Here is an 18929-nt window from a genome sequence, read left to right on the forward strand (position 1 = left end):
ATGACAATCAACTACAAAGACTGTGACATTCTGAGCGAAAAATTATGTGAAAAACACACAGAAGACTTCAAACTCAACTTCATTACAAATAGACTTAATAAAACCTTAAATCTGGTGAGGATTTGATGCTACGCATACATTTATATATATATATATATATATATATATATATATATATATATATATATATATATATATATATATGCTGGTAAAAACATTGCACTCTGCAGTTTTAGCATTTACTGGACAGTTTAAAAATAACATACATGTAAAAATGTGTTTTCCAATGTTTTGTTTTATTAAGCTTGATGTATGTCACAGTCTTGATAAAGTTATTGAAGCAATAGGAAAGAAATTGAAAAAGGTGGACCGTAAGTTCTATTTACTTTGATGTTAATCTAAACTCATCATCATGTTAATATTTAAATATAGCTCCAATGTAGTAAAAATTTGAAATTTTCTTAGACTCAGTTTTTGATTTTGTTGTAATTCTAGTATTTCCAAATATCCAACCTGGTACTCTATTTAATGTAAACTTAAGTATGCCAAAGGACCCGACCTACAACGAAACTTTCATAGATACCTATCACAAAGTGAGTGGGATTTTAATTTTAAAGATTAAAAAAAATAACTAATATTATTAATTTTGCTAATAATCGTTAATATAAAAAAAACTAACATTTTAAGAACTATATGTACGTAACTTACTAAGTAAGCGGTTGGTTTATACAGAAAGTCAGTAAAAGTCTGCACTGAGACTTCATCATTATAGTGTGACGTCATGGTATTGGTTCCATTATAGTTCGAAATGGAATACTTACCAAATTCAACACATACCGTTCATTAATGAGGTGGAGTAACATTGCTAATTATATGTTACTTTCCTAATATTTTTGTTGTTGTTTGTGGGCAGAAAATATTCTTTTATTTCCATTTAAGTCTGGGTTTTTTTTTCATTTTTGGCAATGAATTAGTGATGAATTTCTCTTTTTGAAAACGTTTCCTTTGAGAAAGGGATTTCCCTCAGTTGCTGCTATGTCGAGACAAGTTTGAGCAAAACGCATGCATGTAAACCACCATTTTTGAATTTCAGGGAGATGTATTTTGGCATTCTACTTTGGAGAAATATCCTACTGGTTTCGTCCATTTTGACAGGGATAAAAACACTTCTAAAATGATTTACTTGTGGATCTCCAAATATGGTATGGAGTCTTTCTTAGAAGGATTTCAAAGACACGGAATGCTTCACTATATGATCACTGCGGAAAACGTAAGCTTTTACTTTAAATTAAAAGTTGTCTGGGTTTCAAAATAATCTTTTACGGTCAACTAGATCAGGAAACAATTATTAAGATATATATTGTTATTTGGAAGCCTAAAAACCGAAGATTGTAATAAATATTTTATCTTCGAAATCTGTAGTTGAATTTTTGGTAACAAAAAGAATTCTCTTGAAGTTGAATACAACACTAAAATGACCAATAGTTTTAATGCTGCAAAGTACTTTTCACACTCAGTTACACGCCGGACACGGACTAAACACTACTTGCAAAACTGGAGTTTGTGTTGGAAGGTTAGTCCCGTCGGTAAGTTGAATTGCACATGTACGTTTTAATTTAATATAAGTAAAATTTGGTAGAATTCCAATTTTCAATTCTCAAGAATTAAAATACTGTATTTTAATGCTCTTCAGCTAGCAAAGAAATATCCAGATTCTTTCATGGACCTAGACCTTTATAGTCTGAAAACACCAAACATAACATTTGAAAAGGATTTAGCCGTTTTGTCAGGAAAGATAGTTATGTTCGTTAATATCAGGGACCCCCGACCAGGGCTTGGAAATTTCACTCAAATTGCAAAATTGGATGTGGTAAAATTCACAACATATTTATTTTTAGTGAAACGGGAGCAAAAAGCGTAGCCGATAACTTGCTCTTAGACATTTGCAAATTTTAAAGCTAACTATAAAGCTAATATATACATGTATATTATTTATCCTTAAGATATCGTCAGTAACGCTCAATTATTTTATTTTATTAACAGAGTGTGACTTTACGAATCCAAGTATACATCATGAATGAAACCAGAATACGAGGAAAAGTTGTCGCTTTTGAGTAAGTTTTGAAAACATTCATTATCATAAATTTCAAGTGTAGATGTTCTGCTCTATCTCTTTAAAGCTTAAAAATCAGAATTTACTGAAACTTATGCAAGACATCACACTTTGTTTCATTGATTTCCAGTTTTCTTTCCATGTAAAAAAAATACCTTTGCCTTTGGTAAAATGTGACTGCAAAATGTAAGAAGCTAAAATGTTTGAATTAAAGTCCAGACGAGTCTTAAGTATTTAGTCCCCATAAATCAGACCAGAAATTATCATGGTTTTATTTCCAGAAAATTACTAGTATTCAATTAAGTTTATGAATGTGAAAAGCACTTGTACTTATAGACACATTTATTTAAATCTATAGTCCATATATAGAGAATATTGACGTTGGTCCTGAAATTACAGGCTTTGATGTAAGTTGTTATTCAGTATCAATTTCGAAATATATATATCGTTAATTTTATACTAAGTTTCTGTACCTTGTAATATTTTGTTTTACTATAATTTTATTTATTTAAGCAACAGACAATAAACTTTATCCTGCTAGGAGCAGTTGTGGTGACAGCGGAACCTAAACTAAATGGTAAGAAAATGATTAGAAACCTCCAAGATTTAGTCAGTCAACTTAGGTACAAACTTCCTGTGCCTGAAAAAAAAGTTCGATGACTTTTAATCTAGTTAAAATCATTATCTTCTATGCAAATGGTAACACAGGGGAATTTACTTTATAGAAAACGTTTCTTGTTCATTTTAGTATAAAAACCGAGTCTATTAAAATATGTTTTATTCTATATATAATCAACGTAATTTAACCCATTCAAGACCAATTGTCAAATTGCCGTTTTTCTTTTCAGACATTCAATATATTCAAATTAGAAAATTTTAGATTCATTTCAATTTGTGGGGTTCAATGTTCGTAGGAAATATATATATTGAATATTAATTATAGCTTAATTGATAGATAACTGTCCTTTTTCTTTACTAAGTCTTAATATACATTAAAAAAGTATATACTTTGTTTAATTATTGCTCTCATGCCTGAAATATGCATAATCTGTAAAAAAAAAAAAAAATTAAAAAAAAATCTGCGAGAACTTCATTCTGCCCTAGTTACCGTTATTATTGTTGATGAAAGACACTTTTTGGAAAAAGTTTAATATCTGCAGGCTTTTATGACTTAATTTCATTAGAATTTTAAGAACTTAAGGTTTTATTGTCCTATATGTGCGTCAAACATAGGTATTGACTGTTACATGTACCCCGGCAAGCGCCTACCATTAGAAATGAAAGTCACGGATCTTTTGGACGAGACCTTAAAATCGGAGGTCCTTGTCACGGCAGGAGTTGGTACGATAAAAAACACTCAAGGCCCTGAGTGCCTAGTGTAGGTCTAAATTTTAAGCCCTTCACCTGTATAAGATAACTTCCCTACATGTATATGAATGAATAATTCTCGAATAGGGCGTGAAATAACATTCAATCAATCTCATACATATGCGCTTTATTATCGAATTGTTAACAACTAAGATGAGAAAACTTTAATCAGAACTTTTTGAATGAAAACCAGTCTTCTTTTAGATGCAAAAATTAAGGGGAAAAACTTTATTAGTACTGTTAGACGAATATGCTATAAGAAGCATTGCATGTGAAATTGTAGTACAAGTCACTGTCTTTAGTTTTGTGTCAAATGTACAGTAAAATTTGTGAAATTGGTAAAAATTGGTAAAGCAAATTTCAACTTATATTTATTCATTGAGGGAATTTGCCGTTTGTCCCCATGATTTCTATTTATCGTCTACGAAACCTATATAGCAATTATTGTGATATTGTAACTCTACAAGAAACACTAATAATTTGAATTAGTTCTTGAACACAAACCTAAAAAGCACGTGAGTTTCTTGCGTCTTGTCACTATTAGGAAACCAAACATGCAATAATGTCTTAAAATTAGTAGGAATACGAACGGGAAAAAATGAATAAATAACCTGAATTATGAAATAAATGTATGGTTATTAACTTCAACATTAATTATTACATAATTTATGATGTGAACAATTACATACATCTAAACTAGTCTTATAAATTAATCAATTTTGCAAAATTAATGAACTCTGAAACGCTTGCACCATAGTTCATACTTAATCCTTTATTATTCCACCAGATATGAGATGATGTCCGTAAACTATATTCAGATTTCATAGGCATACTTATTATAGAAAATTTAATTAAGGTACCTTCATTTTCGATAAACAGCCGTGAAATAGCAAAAAAGAGAACACAGTGGTGGTTATGGTTGGCGGATCTAAGTTACTGGCAATTTTTTATGAAACTGAAAACAAGCAAGCGTGTAATTATTTGATAAAATGTCATTAATGAATTATTCAGTGAAAACTTGATTTACGTTTTACAAAAGAAATTAGTTATGATTACTGATTGAACAACCTAATTCAGAGAATTTGTGTCCCCGCTTAAGGAAAAAAGGAGAGCATGCGCAAATCTAGAAGGGGGGGGTGGGGGTCGGACCCCCCTCGATTTGCAAAGTTATCAGTCCCCTACCGGTGAAACCGGAGGGGACTATAGGTTTTCTCTGAGTCTGTCCGTCCGTCTGTCTGTCAGTCTGTCCCACTTGGTTTTCCGCACTTTTTTTTCTAAACGCTTGTAGATATTGAGCTGATTTTTGGTATGCGAGTGTATCTTGATGAGTTACAAATCAAGTTTTCATTTCGTTCCGCTTCATTGATTTTTGACGGAATTACGGCCTTTTCAATTTTTTTTTCAGGGTTTTCCGCATTTTTTTTTTCTAAACGCTTGCAGATATTAAGCTGATTTTTGGTGTGTGACTTAATCTGATGACTTACAGATCAAGTTTGAATTTAATTCCGCTTCATTGATTTTTGACGGAATTATGGCATTTTCAATTTTTAACGGGAACCAGATTACACTTGCCGGTAGGGGACTAGTATTGCTAATGCAATACTCTCAGAATGCTTGTTAAATATATATACTGAAGGAAATAAAAAATGCCAACATGGAAACATGTGATTGATTATTCTTTAAAAATGTGTACAGAAGATTCTTTTAATATAAAATATTTACCACACTGTATTAATGATTTTATAAGAAGTTTATACTCGCAAGATGTCATAACTTCTTCATTCCATATGTTGAATACTATCATTTAGTAAATCGGAAAAAAAACATTTAAAAAAAATATGGGATCGTACGGGAATTGAAACCTAAACCTCTTGTATCCAAAACGAGAATCATTCCCCTAGACTTTCGAGGGCTTGACATTAATGCAATCAAACGCAAACAGCAGGTCACATATACATGTATATATTCACGTTCGATATCTTCAAAATTTTACCTAATACATGGTGTCTAATTTAGCCTTTACTAAACAGTTTTAATAGATGTAATTAGAATATAAAGTCCACCGACGACCTGTATTCTATGAAATAACTCTCCACTTGCTCCAGTGCTAAAAAAAAAGTGCCACTCGACTTTTAATACAAACGGAGTAACTCTAAAACTTTGAGCGTGATCAATGCCAACAAATTTCCAATTGAATTTAAAAAAAATGACCAAAATTCAAAAAAAAAAAGGGCCGGACACTTTGAGAAGGGGGGGGGGGGCATTGGGAGTTATGGTATAAAATTTCATTGCAAAAACTCAGAAGCTCTTGAGATATCGCCCGGAAACGAAGGTGTTACACACAAACAGAATGTATGAATTTACAACCTTGACCTTTGGACCTCGAAATCAAAAGAGATCTTCCTTATGCCACAGAGAGTTATGTAAAATTTCATTGCAAAAGCTGAAAGACTTCTCGAGATATCGCGCGGACACGAAAGTGTTAAAACAGATAGAATTTATGACCTTGACCTTTGACCTCAAAAGCTCAAAGGCTTCTAGAGATATCGTGCGGAAATGAAAGTGTTACAGAAATACAGACGGACGGACAGAAAGACCCAAATTAATATCCCCCACTTTCAGTGAAATCTTGGAACAAAAACGAGGCATTCATAACACTACATGGATATGAAAATGTTTTTAATGTGGATGGGCATAAAATTAATGGTACAGTGTGTAAAGCAATTGATAACACTATAAGTTGTGAATATATTTATATATCGAAAGACTGTTAGTAAGTTGTGCTAACAAATTTACCTGTAAAACCATAAAATGTGTATATTCGCCACTGAGAGCACGTAGCAACGAACCCGAAGTACGAATTGTATATTCAGTACTAATAAACTTGCAAAAGAGAAAATGCCAATTAATGAACATGATGAATACGGATTTATGGATGGAATATGCTTTTAAAAATTTATGCTTTAATCAAGTTTTCGGCATACAGTCTTTTGTATTAGATGTTGGGACTATACATAATTTAAAGTGTGAAAAGCTAATTTTGAACACACATCCCTAGAGAGAAGAAAAATGTGCTGACAAACTCACGTAAAATGTGCACATTCACTTCTTTTATCCTTGATGGGAATGGAAACAGGGCACCCTCGAAATACATTAAGATAATACGTCAGGTATCAAAATAAATTTGCTAACATGTAAAGAGAATACGTCAACTAATTAGCGAAATTGAGATTTAAAAAAAAGAAGAAAGAGGGTAGGATGGGGGGGGGGGGTATATCTACTGCTCCTAAACCGATTGCGGGATTTTGAAAAAAAAAAAGTATTTCTTCCTGCTATATGCCTGTAATTAACTGTCAGTATAAACTATGAAATATTAATATTACGGGAATCATTCCGTCAGCAGTGGTAAAAATTCAATTCCCCGCGCTTACGCGTTATTTTATCTTGTTAAATATAAACAAAAAAATCTTTGTGGTCTGAAACCTAAATGTACATGTAATTGAATAAAACGAATTTATGCCATGTTCAGACCCAAAGAGACAAATATAAGCACAGTTTGGCCCTTATTTATTTATTTTTTGGCATGAAAACCCTCCATATTTTAATATGTAGGAATTTAAATGTCCTAATATCAAATAAAAGTTACATGTATTAACAGATAAAATTAACATGTATTGCCATGCATGTATATACAGGATAAAACCCAGTTCAGAGATAAACATATTTACCCTACAGCAACAAATTTCACAATTTTGGAAGAGTCACTCTTGCTTATCATAAACATGCAATTATTTTGTCAGCTAAATACCCAGGGTCCGAGAAAAATTTACGCATTTTTACAACATGATCATTAGAGCCCAGCCTTACTCCAGAACCCCTGGCCCAGGGTTGAATTTCGAAACTTTGGTACAATGCTCTATGCTTATAAAATTAAGTCAACAGTTTGACTGCTTGATGACAAGGAGTAAAGAAGAAGATTTTTAAGGATAACACTAATTTTGATTGTTTTATAGCCCCACCCCTCGGGCCATGGGGTTGCAGAGGCAATCAAAGTCACAATTTTTGTATCCCGACCCATTGATGTTTTACCCCAAAGTTGTATTCAGTGGTTGAAGAGAAGAAGCTGAAAATGTCAAAAGTTTACAAACAACGCAAGACAAAAACAGATACAATGTAGTAATAGGTCACCTGGTTGACTTAGGTGACCTAAAAAGAAGTAATGGATTTTCACTATATAATCAATAAGAGCCCCCCCCCCCCCCCAACACCAAGAACCATGGAATTCACAATTTTGGAAGAAGCATCATTTCTTATCATAATTATGGCCTATGCACTTTGTTTAATACTCAGGAGCAAAGAAGATTTTCAAAGAAATAATGCATTTCTTCTTGATAATCAACAGCCCCCCTCCAATACCAGAACCCCTGACTCTGAGGTCAGAAGAAATTCTACAGTTTTGGATGAAGACCTTTGCTCTTCATAACTATGCACTAAGTTTATCTGATAAATATCCATGAGCAGAGATAAAGATTTTCAGGGAATTAATGCATTTTCACTATATAGTCAATAGAATCTTAACAGAGTCCTTCAACCATTAACTATGAAATTCACAATTTTAAGAGAGACAACCTTGCTTATCATAACTATGCACTTAGTTTGGCTGCTTTATACACTTGAGCAGAGAAGACGATTTTCAAACAAATAACGCATTTTCACTATAAAATCAATAGAGCCCCGTCCCAGCACCAGAAATCTTGACCCTGGGGACCATTTTAGAGGAGGCACCCTTGCTTATCTTGACCATGTACTTCAATTATCTGCTAAATATTCAGGGTAATAGAATATTTTTAAAGAACTTATCAATTTCACTATATGATCATTACAGACCCGCCAAAATTCCAGAGCCCCTGTCCCTGGGGCCATGAATTTCATAATTTTGGTAGAGAGCCAAATGATTATTACAATCATGTTAACAGTTTGACTGGTTGATGTCCAGGAGTCAAGAAGTTTTTTTTAAAGATAGCACTTATTTGATGGTTTTAGTTCCATCCCTCAGGCCCTAGGGATCAGAGACCAGGAAATTGACGGTATTGAACCCCTTTACCTATTAATGCTATATGCCAGAATTGTTTGAAATTGGTTCAGTGGTTCTTGAGAAGAAGCTGAAAATGTTCACGTTTACGAACAACAAACGTCGCCTGCATGGCTAGTGCAGTGGTTAGAGCGTCTGCTCTAGAGTCGCGGAGTAAAGAGTTGATCTTTACGTCGCGGGTTCGAATTCACTGCAGGACGTGGAGACCGGTCCTTTGGATGAGACCGTATAAACCGAGGCCCCGTGTCGCAGTAGGTGTTGGCACGAAAAAGGTCCCCCACAGCTCAATGGACCTAAGTGCCGAGTAAAGGTACAACAAATGACACACGTTGACACAGAAGGGATATCAATAGGTCACCTGAGTGACTCGGGTGACCTACAAATGGATGAGGATATATCTCAACTAGATATTTGTGTAGCCAGGGATTGTTATCCAGCCACATAACCAATTTTCTTTGGTTGGAAAATGTTTTGCTTTTTAGTAAATATTAAATGTATCTATTATAGAGGTATATAAAGATTGATTGATTGTACATGTATGTTGTTTACATCCCGTTCGAGAATTTTCACGTATAAAGAGACGTCACCCTATACCAGTGAAAGGCTTCAAATTTAGACCTTAACCGGCTCTCAGGGCCATTGAACAGTGAGGGTTCTTTTACCGTGACACGGGGCCTCGGTTTATAAGGTCTCATCCGAATGACCCACAACTTTCATTTCAAAGTGCCGAGCGCTTGATGAAGGAGTAGTTGCTACCTATTTTTTATCGACTTAGGTCAGACGCAGCCGTGATTCGAACACACGACCTTCCGATCACGGAGTGAGCGCTCTACCGACTGAGCTACCATGGCGGTTAGAGGTATAAAGGTTTTGTGGCCAGATTTGAACTACCGGACGTGTATTTTAATTCCAAAAAAGCTATATAAAACAAGTTTCTGTCTATGCCATTATCTAGTATATGAATGGTCAACTTGCGCAAGTGCGAGGCTTCTATTCAAAGCAGCTTACAACATTACTAAGAATATTTATTTAAGTTCAATTTATTTAATTGGTTTTATTGTTTGAATAAGCTTAGAAATTTAAGATGTAAACAATGCAACTGTGTCCAGCCCCCTTTCAACTCATCTAACGTTTCCAACTATACTGTCTCCCGTTATATATTTTTAAGTATTGCATTAATGAAATCATTTCAGAATTAGGGGAAAGAGGCTTTTGTATACCAATAATTCATGCAAAACTAAAGAATACCACCATTCAATTGATAGACGTGAGTATAATTCTAAATCAATTCATCATAAAGGCTGGAAGAGCATATATTATTGAAATTTTCCGTGACTTGCAATATAAACTTAAATTTCTAAATGGAAAAAAAAACTTTTGGTTACGTGCTCTAGTGGACTGTTTAAAACTCATTACTATATCTAAGTTTTTTTTTTTAAACAGAAAGCTATCGTTATTGGAGGTGATGTTGAGTATGGTAATAATACAAATTGTACTTCCTCTTTCTTTTAAATGCAATTTACGTACATAAGTTACAGTATGAATACTTCATTTACAGTGATGGTTTATATTATAATCAGTTCTTGAATATTATTTTTATGTTTTTCAATACAGTTGATGTAAATTACATAAACCATACCTGTTTGTACATGTTCTTGTTTTCTTTGTCTGAAATGTACTATTATGTGTTACAAAGCAAATCAAGTATGACTTTTAAGACAGCCAAATGAATTAATTACATTTATATATTACAGCAATGCACATGCATAGTACATGTACGTGAATAATTTAATTTGAATTTGGTTGGTTATTTCCTTAGAGAAGCGATGTAAATGAAGTTCAATGAAAACCATATTCGATTGTGCGATTTGCACAAAGCTTAGACTAGTATTCATAATTGTTTAAGAAAAGAAATTATGTTAACAGTGTTGATTATAATTTTTAACATAATATTTAATTTTCGATAATATCAGTAAAAACTATTATGAATTTTATTTGCTTGTTTTGATTTGCTTATGATTGATTATAACAAAAGCAAAATAGTTGATACTTCAATTCATACAATGTACATTTTGAAATATAAATATACGGACAAGCAAAAGAAACGCAACAAGCAGTTAACCACAAATATCCGAATTTTTTTTTTATCCAATGGTATTTACACAGAATTTAACAGTATGATAAAACATGAAATAAAAATATTTGATTGAAACATCGAATGTTATATTCTAATTTTAGAAATTAACACATAATCGTGCGTTAACCCCCCCCCCCCCCATAATGAATTTATACACATTACTCCTTTGATTCTAGAACCAAACACAAATGTATCCCAAGGAGAGGGTTGCATAGGCTTTGCCTGTTGCATAAACCTTATTGATTTGTTCAATAAAATATGTTTAAAGTGTAAAAGTGTATATCCAAGAGATTTATGAAGGATTTTTTGTTGATTTTTATCAGAACATGTAGTTTCCCAGACAAAGAAACAGAAAAAAAAAATTCTAGTCTTTAAGCATGTAGCATCATTTTTGAAAGGGGCACCGAGAAAAATAATTGACACTTTTATCTGAAAAATCCGGGAGGGGGGTTAGTGTTATGATTCCAACTTTTTCAAAATACAATTTCTCGATCAATAATTATGATGGATTTTGACCTTAGTATAATAGTACAACAAAAGGTGTGGGTATGGGGGCAACCTCCCTTTCAATGAACATTTTGGTACTAAATTAACAGTAAAACATATATAATGATCGGGGAAAAGTGGGAAGGGGGTGGGGCTGCCCCCCCCCCCTCCGATACTACGTGCTTGGTCTTTACGCTACTTTTTTAAACTGAAAAAATCTTTCGGGTTCTATTCCTTAGGCAACCCTCTGTATTTACGAAGAGCAGAACATAGTGTGTGTTTAGATCCAAGAATATCCCCTTTTGTATTCAACTATGTTATTTGTAAACAGCTTAAGAGACCGTTTGAAGGCATGATATGCATGCATATTACAAAACTAAATTCAGTTTAGGATCTTTTTTGTGTAGCCCACAGAGCAGAGCGACACCTAGCGATCGCGATCACTACCTCTGTCTGTCTGTCACACCTTATATCTCTATAAGGTAAATGATAACTGTAAGAGGTATGGATTTGTTACATATATGATACTATGGCTTTTGTAAATTACCATGCTTACCGACCTCTTGACCCTTGACCAACTTTTCAAAGTAGTTCATAGCACCGATATACTGCATATTTTTTTATATTGAAAAGGTAAGTTTATGCTATTTAGCATGTGCCCTGTTCATAAAATATTATGAAAAATACCAGCATTGCAATCCACTTGATCCTGACCTTTGATCTACTTTCCAAAGAAAAAGACAGTTAAACTTACGAATTTTTGAATATTTTGAGGCAGGGTTTAGATAATTAGCATTCATACTTGTTTATGAACTCATGATACTGCACTTTGAAACTGTATGATATTCATTTACCACACAAATTTATATTTTTAAAAATACTATCAAAATACATCTGGATCGGTATTCCACAATGGATCGTGTAGACAGAGAAAATACATCGAGATCGGAATTCTATAATGAATCGTGTAGACTGTGAATTGTAGTAAACTTTTAGAGGATTGTTGGAAACACTTATTAATAAAATGATATATAATTATTTCTAATAATTTCAATTTAAATATCATTTGAGGATTAGGGAACCATATTTTCTTTGATTTTCAGATTCTATATCAGTCTTGTTTTGATGTAAAATAAAATAGTTTACTGAAAGTTATCTGAATACAATAGATCTATCTCATTGTGGAAATTATGTCCCACTTTCAATCACTCAATTCGCATTGCCTCGAATCAAAACATCTAAAGATCCAACGTTCGACACAATTTTACGTTATTACTTAGGCACATTATTATTAAAAGATGACGAATTTACAATTTCAAATTTTATGATATCAATTGTTATTTCACAATTTCTTAATTGTAAGTATCCAACGTAACTTGACAATTAAGTGTAAAATGTAATTGTAAGTTATTTCAATCCTAGCGGTAATGTAATTCGTAGACTTGCGATTTGTCAACTTGTGAAATGTAAATTGTACTTTTATGCAAAGTTGCATTATGCTATCGCCTATTAAGACAAAAGGGTCTTATCACAAGAAATACACATGTGAAATATAAAAGCCCTAGCACCAACCGTTTAAAAGATATGACCAAGGTTAAAGTTTTTCAAAAGTAGGTCAAACTCCAAAGTCACGGTCAAAGGGTCAAAGTTGTTGGTAACCAAAGTAAGGTCTTGTCACAAGGATTGCATATGTGAAGTATGAAAGTCCTAGAACCAACTGTTCAAAAGAAATGGCCAAGGTCAAAGTTTTTCAAAAGTAGGTCAAACTCCAAGGTCAAGTTCAATGGGCTATAATTGTTGGTATCTAAAGAAAGGACTTGTCACAAGGATTACACATGTGAGGAATGAAAGCCCAAGCACCAACTGTTCAAAAATTATGGCCAAGGTTAAAGTTTTTCAAAAGTAGGGCAAACTGCAAGGTCAAAGAGTCAAAGTTGTTGGTATCCAAATTAAAGGAAGGTCTTATCACAAGGCTTACACATGTGAAGTATGAAAAGTTCAAAAGTTTTGGCCAAAGTTAAAGTTAGGTAAAATTTTGTAAAACTGGTTCAAACTCCAAGGTCAAAAGGTCAAATTTGATGGTACCCAAAGAAAGGTCTTGTCACAAGGAATACATGTGAAATATGAAAGTCATAGCTCCAACCAATCAAAAGTTATGAGCAATGTTAAAGCTTTTGCGGACAAACAGACAGACAGACGGACGGACAGGGCAAAAACTATATACCCCCGAATCTTCGATACGAGGGCATAATAATATATATTTGCTTAATTTTAAGATAGAGCGGTAATATGAATCTAATGTACTCATTTGTAGCGGAGAAATAAAATATGTCCCACAAAGATTTTGTGGAAGCTCCCTAAAAGGTAGTTTAGTTCGTAAATTGTTCAAATCATGGTCTCCATGGATAGGTTGGGGCCACAATAGAGAATATTATCTTTAAAAATCCTCTACTCAAGAACAATAAAGTTTTGCTGAACCATATAAAAGTGGAAGCGTCCGCTGGTAGTGCAGATGTATTCTTGGTCAAATAAGATCCTCTGTATTTAGTATGGGGTCACAAAAGGCGATCGAAATTTAATAGGAATACATGTATACTTGGGAAAAAGGCTTAAGCAGAACAGCAGGACCAAAGTGACTCAGGTGAGCATTGTGGTCTATGGGCTTCGTGTTCTTTCCTGTCAAAGATTTTTCTGTTAACAGTTAAGTTCAGTCACAGTTAAGTTGTGAAGTATTTCATCCCCCCCCCCCATCTTTCAAAAAGGATGCTATGCATGTGGCTGAAAGACTACTCACAGAAAAGGGAGTCCCCCCTCCCCTCGCCCAACGTACGTTGTTAAAGAAATCGGGGTTTTTTTATATTTTGTATTCTGATTAAATGTTTTTATGTCATGTTCTGATTCATTTTTGTACACTAAATTACTCAGTTTATTTTAGATAATTATGAAAATCAAATCTTTTCAAAGAAGCTCTCGGTAGCCTTATTCCAATATTCTCATATGGACAAAAATGCGACTTTTCAGTTTAAAAAACACACAGGTTTCTGACATCATTACAAGGGGCCCAAAGGGCCTTAACGGTCACCTGAGTAATAATATAAATGTTACACTGTAAAGGATCCAGATTGAATATTAAATAAATCATAATCTCTGTTGCCCAAAAGCAAGGATGATCAGGGACTAGCAAAATAATATAGTGCTCAGTAACATACCTTAAAGTTGATCTATTTACTTGCCGTTTATACTCACCTACAAGTCGGTCCGCCTATAAGTCGATCGGTTGTATTTTTTAAGTTTAAATTAGAGGGATTGACCTGCTTAAATACCAATCTTTTTATAACTCGCGTATAAGTCGATTAAAGCGTTTTGGACCAAAGTTTAACTTCCAAGAAACCGACTTACAGTGTATAGGCGAGTATATACCGTGCATTGCCTGCACTTGCCCCCATTTGTCACTATCCCCATGCGGGATAATATATTTCTTGAGCACTAATAGTAAACCTATTTTAGTATCTCATTCTCTATCAAATTGGCCTCACTTAGTCTTTGAGGAACATTCAATGCACAAATATGAGATATTTTTGCCCTGTTTTTATTTATCTATAAAAATTACTTACAAGTCTACCTGACCATTAAAAACTATGAAGGTAGTTTTTGTATTGAATAAAAATTCTTGTGGAATTCTGTTATTCAATTGACCTTTCAATTACATTAATTACAGTAATCAATTATCATAGGTGAAAAGCTAAAGGGAATAATTCTCTCGGTAAAATACAAATTAGTAAATTCACCAAGTGGTGCAGAATTTTTATAATCTGGTAAAAATACCCTTGCTCATTACAACTTAAATTAGTCTGTTTGCTGCCTAGATGCCCAGGAGCAGAGAAGGTTTTCAAAGAATTAATGCAATTTCACTATCTTATCAAAAGAGTTCCACCCTAACATCAAAACCCTTTACCGAGGGGTAAAGAAATTCACAATTTTGGAATAGACACTCTTGATCATCATAACTAAGCATTTGGTGTATAGTTGGACCCTAACTCCAGAACTCCTGACCCTGGAGCCATGAATTTCACAGTTTTGGAAGAGGGCTCAATGCTTATTACAATCATGACAACATGCCCCGGGATCATGAAACGTCTTAAGCTTAAGTCAAAATCTTTATATTGTGCTAAAATGTTGTAGAAGTCAAACAGACCAAATTAAAATATTCTTCTATGTTGCTTCACAAAAGCGTTGTTAGCTGCAAATTTAGACATTAATTCAGCAATAAATAAATAAAGGCCAGTTTTACTGAGTAAAGAAGATTTTTAAAAATAGCACGAATTTTGCTGGTTTTAGCCCCACCCCTAAGTCCGCCTCAGGGGTCAGGGACCATGAAATTCACAATTTTTGTTCCCTTCACTCATACATGTAGATGTTCTGTGCCAAAATTAGTTGAAATTGGTTCTTCGGTTCCAAAGAAGCTCAATACAGATGTATGTTCAAATGTTAATGCACGACGACGGACGAAAACAGATGGCTAAGTCACCTGAGTGACCTACAAATCATCAATTGACATCACAATATGTGCGAATTTTCCTGCTCTTTCCAATGATTTAAGGTAGTACACAATAGATAGGCCAAAATTTTCCTCAAATTCAGTTTATTTGAAACTTTGATATTTTGTTCTAGGATACTAAATCTTTCTTTATATGAAATTCAACAGCACATTTTTTGCCCACATAGTTTGAAATATGCCTATCAGACCCCTGTAAGAAGATTGTGAAATCAGAAATTCTACTTGAGAATGTGCCTTGTTTAAAAATTATCAATTGATCTATTGCAAACCTGTGTGCTGCTTTTTATAAAGCAACCTTTTTGTTACTAAAATTCAGTAAAATACATTTATACTGGTAAATTTGAGTAAAATATGATGTAAAACTAGGACATACGTACATCTGTAGCCCCAGAATTGAAAATTCACATGTAAATATGCTACACTTTAAGTTCTCTTAAGAGAAAATATATTATTCAATTAATGAATTTTTACAAAAAATCAACGCAGATTGATTGAAATAGATCACAGATAAAAATGTGTCAAAATACGGAAAATTGAACGGATGGTTTCAGATATTTTGGCAATTAAAATAATTTCAATGGCCAAAAAACTGAAAGTTTTAGTAGATGACGTCACAATATTTGACCATAAAGAATGGAGATTCCTTAAATATATGTCCGAATATCAGCCCTCTACTATTTATGGATCAAAAGTTATACTGCATTTAATAACAGACTGCCTTATCGCATTTAGACAGCATAAACACATTCTAAAATGTAAGCTCCCAAGTGACCAATATATAGGATGTCTCTAATTTTTAAAGAAAATATGACGAAAACATGTCACAGCTTATTATTTTTCTTACAAAGATAATTGACTATATTGACAATATTGGGGTATTATTTTTTTTCTCATGTAATATTTAAGAAATTAATTAAAATAGATTTAATGGGTGTTTTTTACTATCTTAAAACTCATTAACTTCGTTAAATGGTTAATATTTTATCAAACCATTCTCAGAACTTTTCAAATGCCCCTCGTATTTATACAACTTACGTAGATGTTATTACAAGACAGTGGGTCAAATGTGTTTTTAAGGAGTTTTATTGGGAACTGATTATTTCAAACAAGAAATGCATAAAAATTTTCTAATTTTAATTCTTACAAAGGGTATAAAAAATCTCCTAGGATTTAGTAACCTGTTTAACACAACTGTTTTTTCAGACATCAGACAGGCGGAAGAAACTTAAATGTAATTTATTGTGTATGGAATGAATTTCAAAATTTTATTTAAATACACAAGACTTACATTCGCAAGAATTCTTTTTAATATATTCGATCAGTGCATATTATCTATTCAAGATATATTACGAAAGTCAGGTACTCTTCACACAATTGCTCCGAAGAAAATAGTTCCATTCATGATCAGTAGATACAACATTACAACAAATGTTAAGAATAATGATGTATATTTAATACGTTAAAGAAAACAAAATTAACGTAAAAAGATTTTAAGAAAATCACTTTTCCCCAGAAAAGGAAATAAAAAGTTTTCATATTCCTACGCTCTCTGCCTCCTCAGTCTTTTTCACGAAAATATATAGGTCATCCTTCGATTGATAGTGAAAAATCTTTTCACCAATTATATAACTGTCATGATTATTGTTCGTTAATTGCCGTATATTTTCTTTTGAGTGAGAATGTTAATCATTAACTGTGTGTGTTTTTTCTTCTCTTTTTTTAAATAATGGAATGGTTATTATGGTTAAACACCTGCAATCGTAACTTCTCGGCAAAGCAACGTGATCTTCGCACGTTTGTAAACCTAGTCTATTTGGTCTTGCAAGCACAGGTATGTGCACCGTTCGCTAGTGACGCTTAGATCATGTAGACTGGGTATCAGTATTTGCTACGGACATGAAGAAGAACTATACACCAGTTTCATAACAAGTGCAGGTTTTTTACTCAAGCCCTAGACTGGGCTAGAGGGACTGAATTATCTAAAACGATGCTAGGTCATTGATCTACTCAGTTTAAAAACACGAAAATTTACTATTTTTGTTATTAAAAACATTTCTAGAAACAAAAGCGAAGTTTATCTTCAAAACGTCTCTATATTCAAAATCTATATAAAGTGTTAAATGTCGGATTTTATTCCATGACGAAGGAATGTTCACAGCCCCAACCGATCTTGCGCTTTCCTTTGCGTTTAACAACGGCCGTCAATGCATCTCTAGACGAGTTCATTGATTACTCTTGTTGACCCATCTTTAACATATGCCTATACTTTGAGTTATAGTACTTTAATAGCACAAAATTAAAAAATAAATTAAAATCTATCCTTGATAGATCTATAGTTTTGCTATTTAAAAAAATGGGCTATCTTTGATCTTTGCTTGGACTTGTTTCGAATCTATCATTGGAAAGTTAGATGGTACACATGTAGCACAGGCCCATAGTACGCGGGATTTTTTTGGAGCCCCCCCCCCCACCCCACCCCTTCACTTTGAAAACGTTGCTACAGGCCTGTAACATGCTATTTGGATTAAATATTCCTGAAAATGAGTGAGCTGTTAAATACATCTTTAAAATTATACGGTTAATTATATTTAGTCTATGTTCTATGTGAAATTAAAACTATTTTTTTAGGCATCTGCAACGTTGTGATAATAAAAGTCACTACACGCATGTAACGTTATATATGTACATGCAGTTTCCTTAGTACATGCATATTTTATTCAACAAAAGATGTTGAAACTCAGTAGCCTAAATATTATGTCATTTTAGGATATTTATGGCCATTATATAGTTGACTTTCTACAGCTTGAGTATCTCTGACGTTTTATCAGTAAATAGTTTTTTTTAATTAGAAATCATCTGAGCACAATGAAAATTCGAATAAATTAAAAGCCGAATATCTTGGATATGGGGTAACCCATATCTATTCTTGTTCAAAAAAAAATCAATCATTTAATTATTGATTGATTAATTATATGTTTTACGTCCCGTTCGAGAATTTTTCACTCATATACAGACGTCAACTATACCGATGAAGGGCTTCTAATTTAGACCTATACTCGGGACCATTCAGCAGTGAGTACTTTACCAACACCTACCGTGGCACGGGACCTCGGTTTTTAACAGTCTCATCCAAAAACCCGTGACTTTCACTTCTAATGCCGGGCGTATGGCGAAG

At 33.3% G+C, this 18929-nt stretch overlaps 1 protein-coding gene across 1 annotated transcript in view; it reads left to right on the plus strand.

The window, feature by feature from the left end:
* Positions 1-18929, plus strand: part of LOC133204831 (uncharacterized) — a 38904-nt gene continuing 19975 nt past the window's right edge. Inside the window, exons 1-10 of the mRNA XM_061340576.1 lie at positions 1-114; positions 305-371; positions 496-593; positions 1094-1270; positions 1518-1586; positions 1694-1870; positions 2044-2114; positions 2472-2520; positions 2627-2690; positions 9767-9840. Of these exons, the coding sequence (XP_061196560.1) occupies positions 1-114; positions 305-371; positions 496-593; positions 1094-1270; positions 1518-1586; positions 1694-1870; positions 2044-2114; positions 2472-2520; positions 2627-2690; positions 9767-9840 (960 nt within the window). The remainder of the gene's footprint in view (positions 115-304; positions 372-495; positions 594-1093; positions 1271-1517; positions 1587-1693; positions 1871-2043; positions 2115-2471; positions 2521-2626; positions 2691-9766; positions 9841-18929) is intronic.

The sequence above is a fragment of the Saccostrea echinata genome, unplaced genomic scaffold (genome assembly GCF_033153115.1).
Source record: "Saccostrea echinata isolate AGI-Se365-2 ecotype Australia unplaced genomic scaffold, CSIRO_AGI_Sech_v1 ptg000054l, whole genome shotgun sequence".
Classification (NCBI taxonomy): Eukaryota; Metazoa; Mollusca; class Bivalvia; order Ostreida; family Ostreidae; genus Saccostrea; species Saccostrea echinata.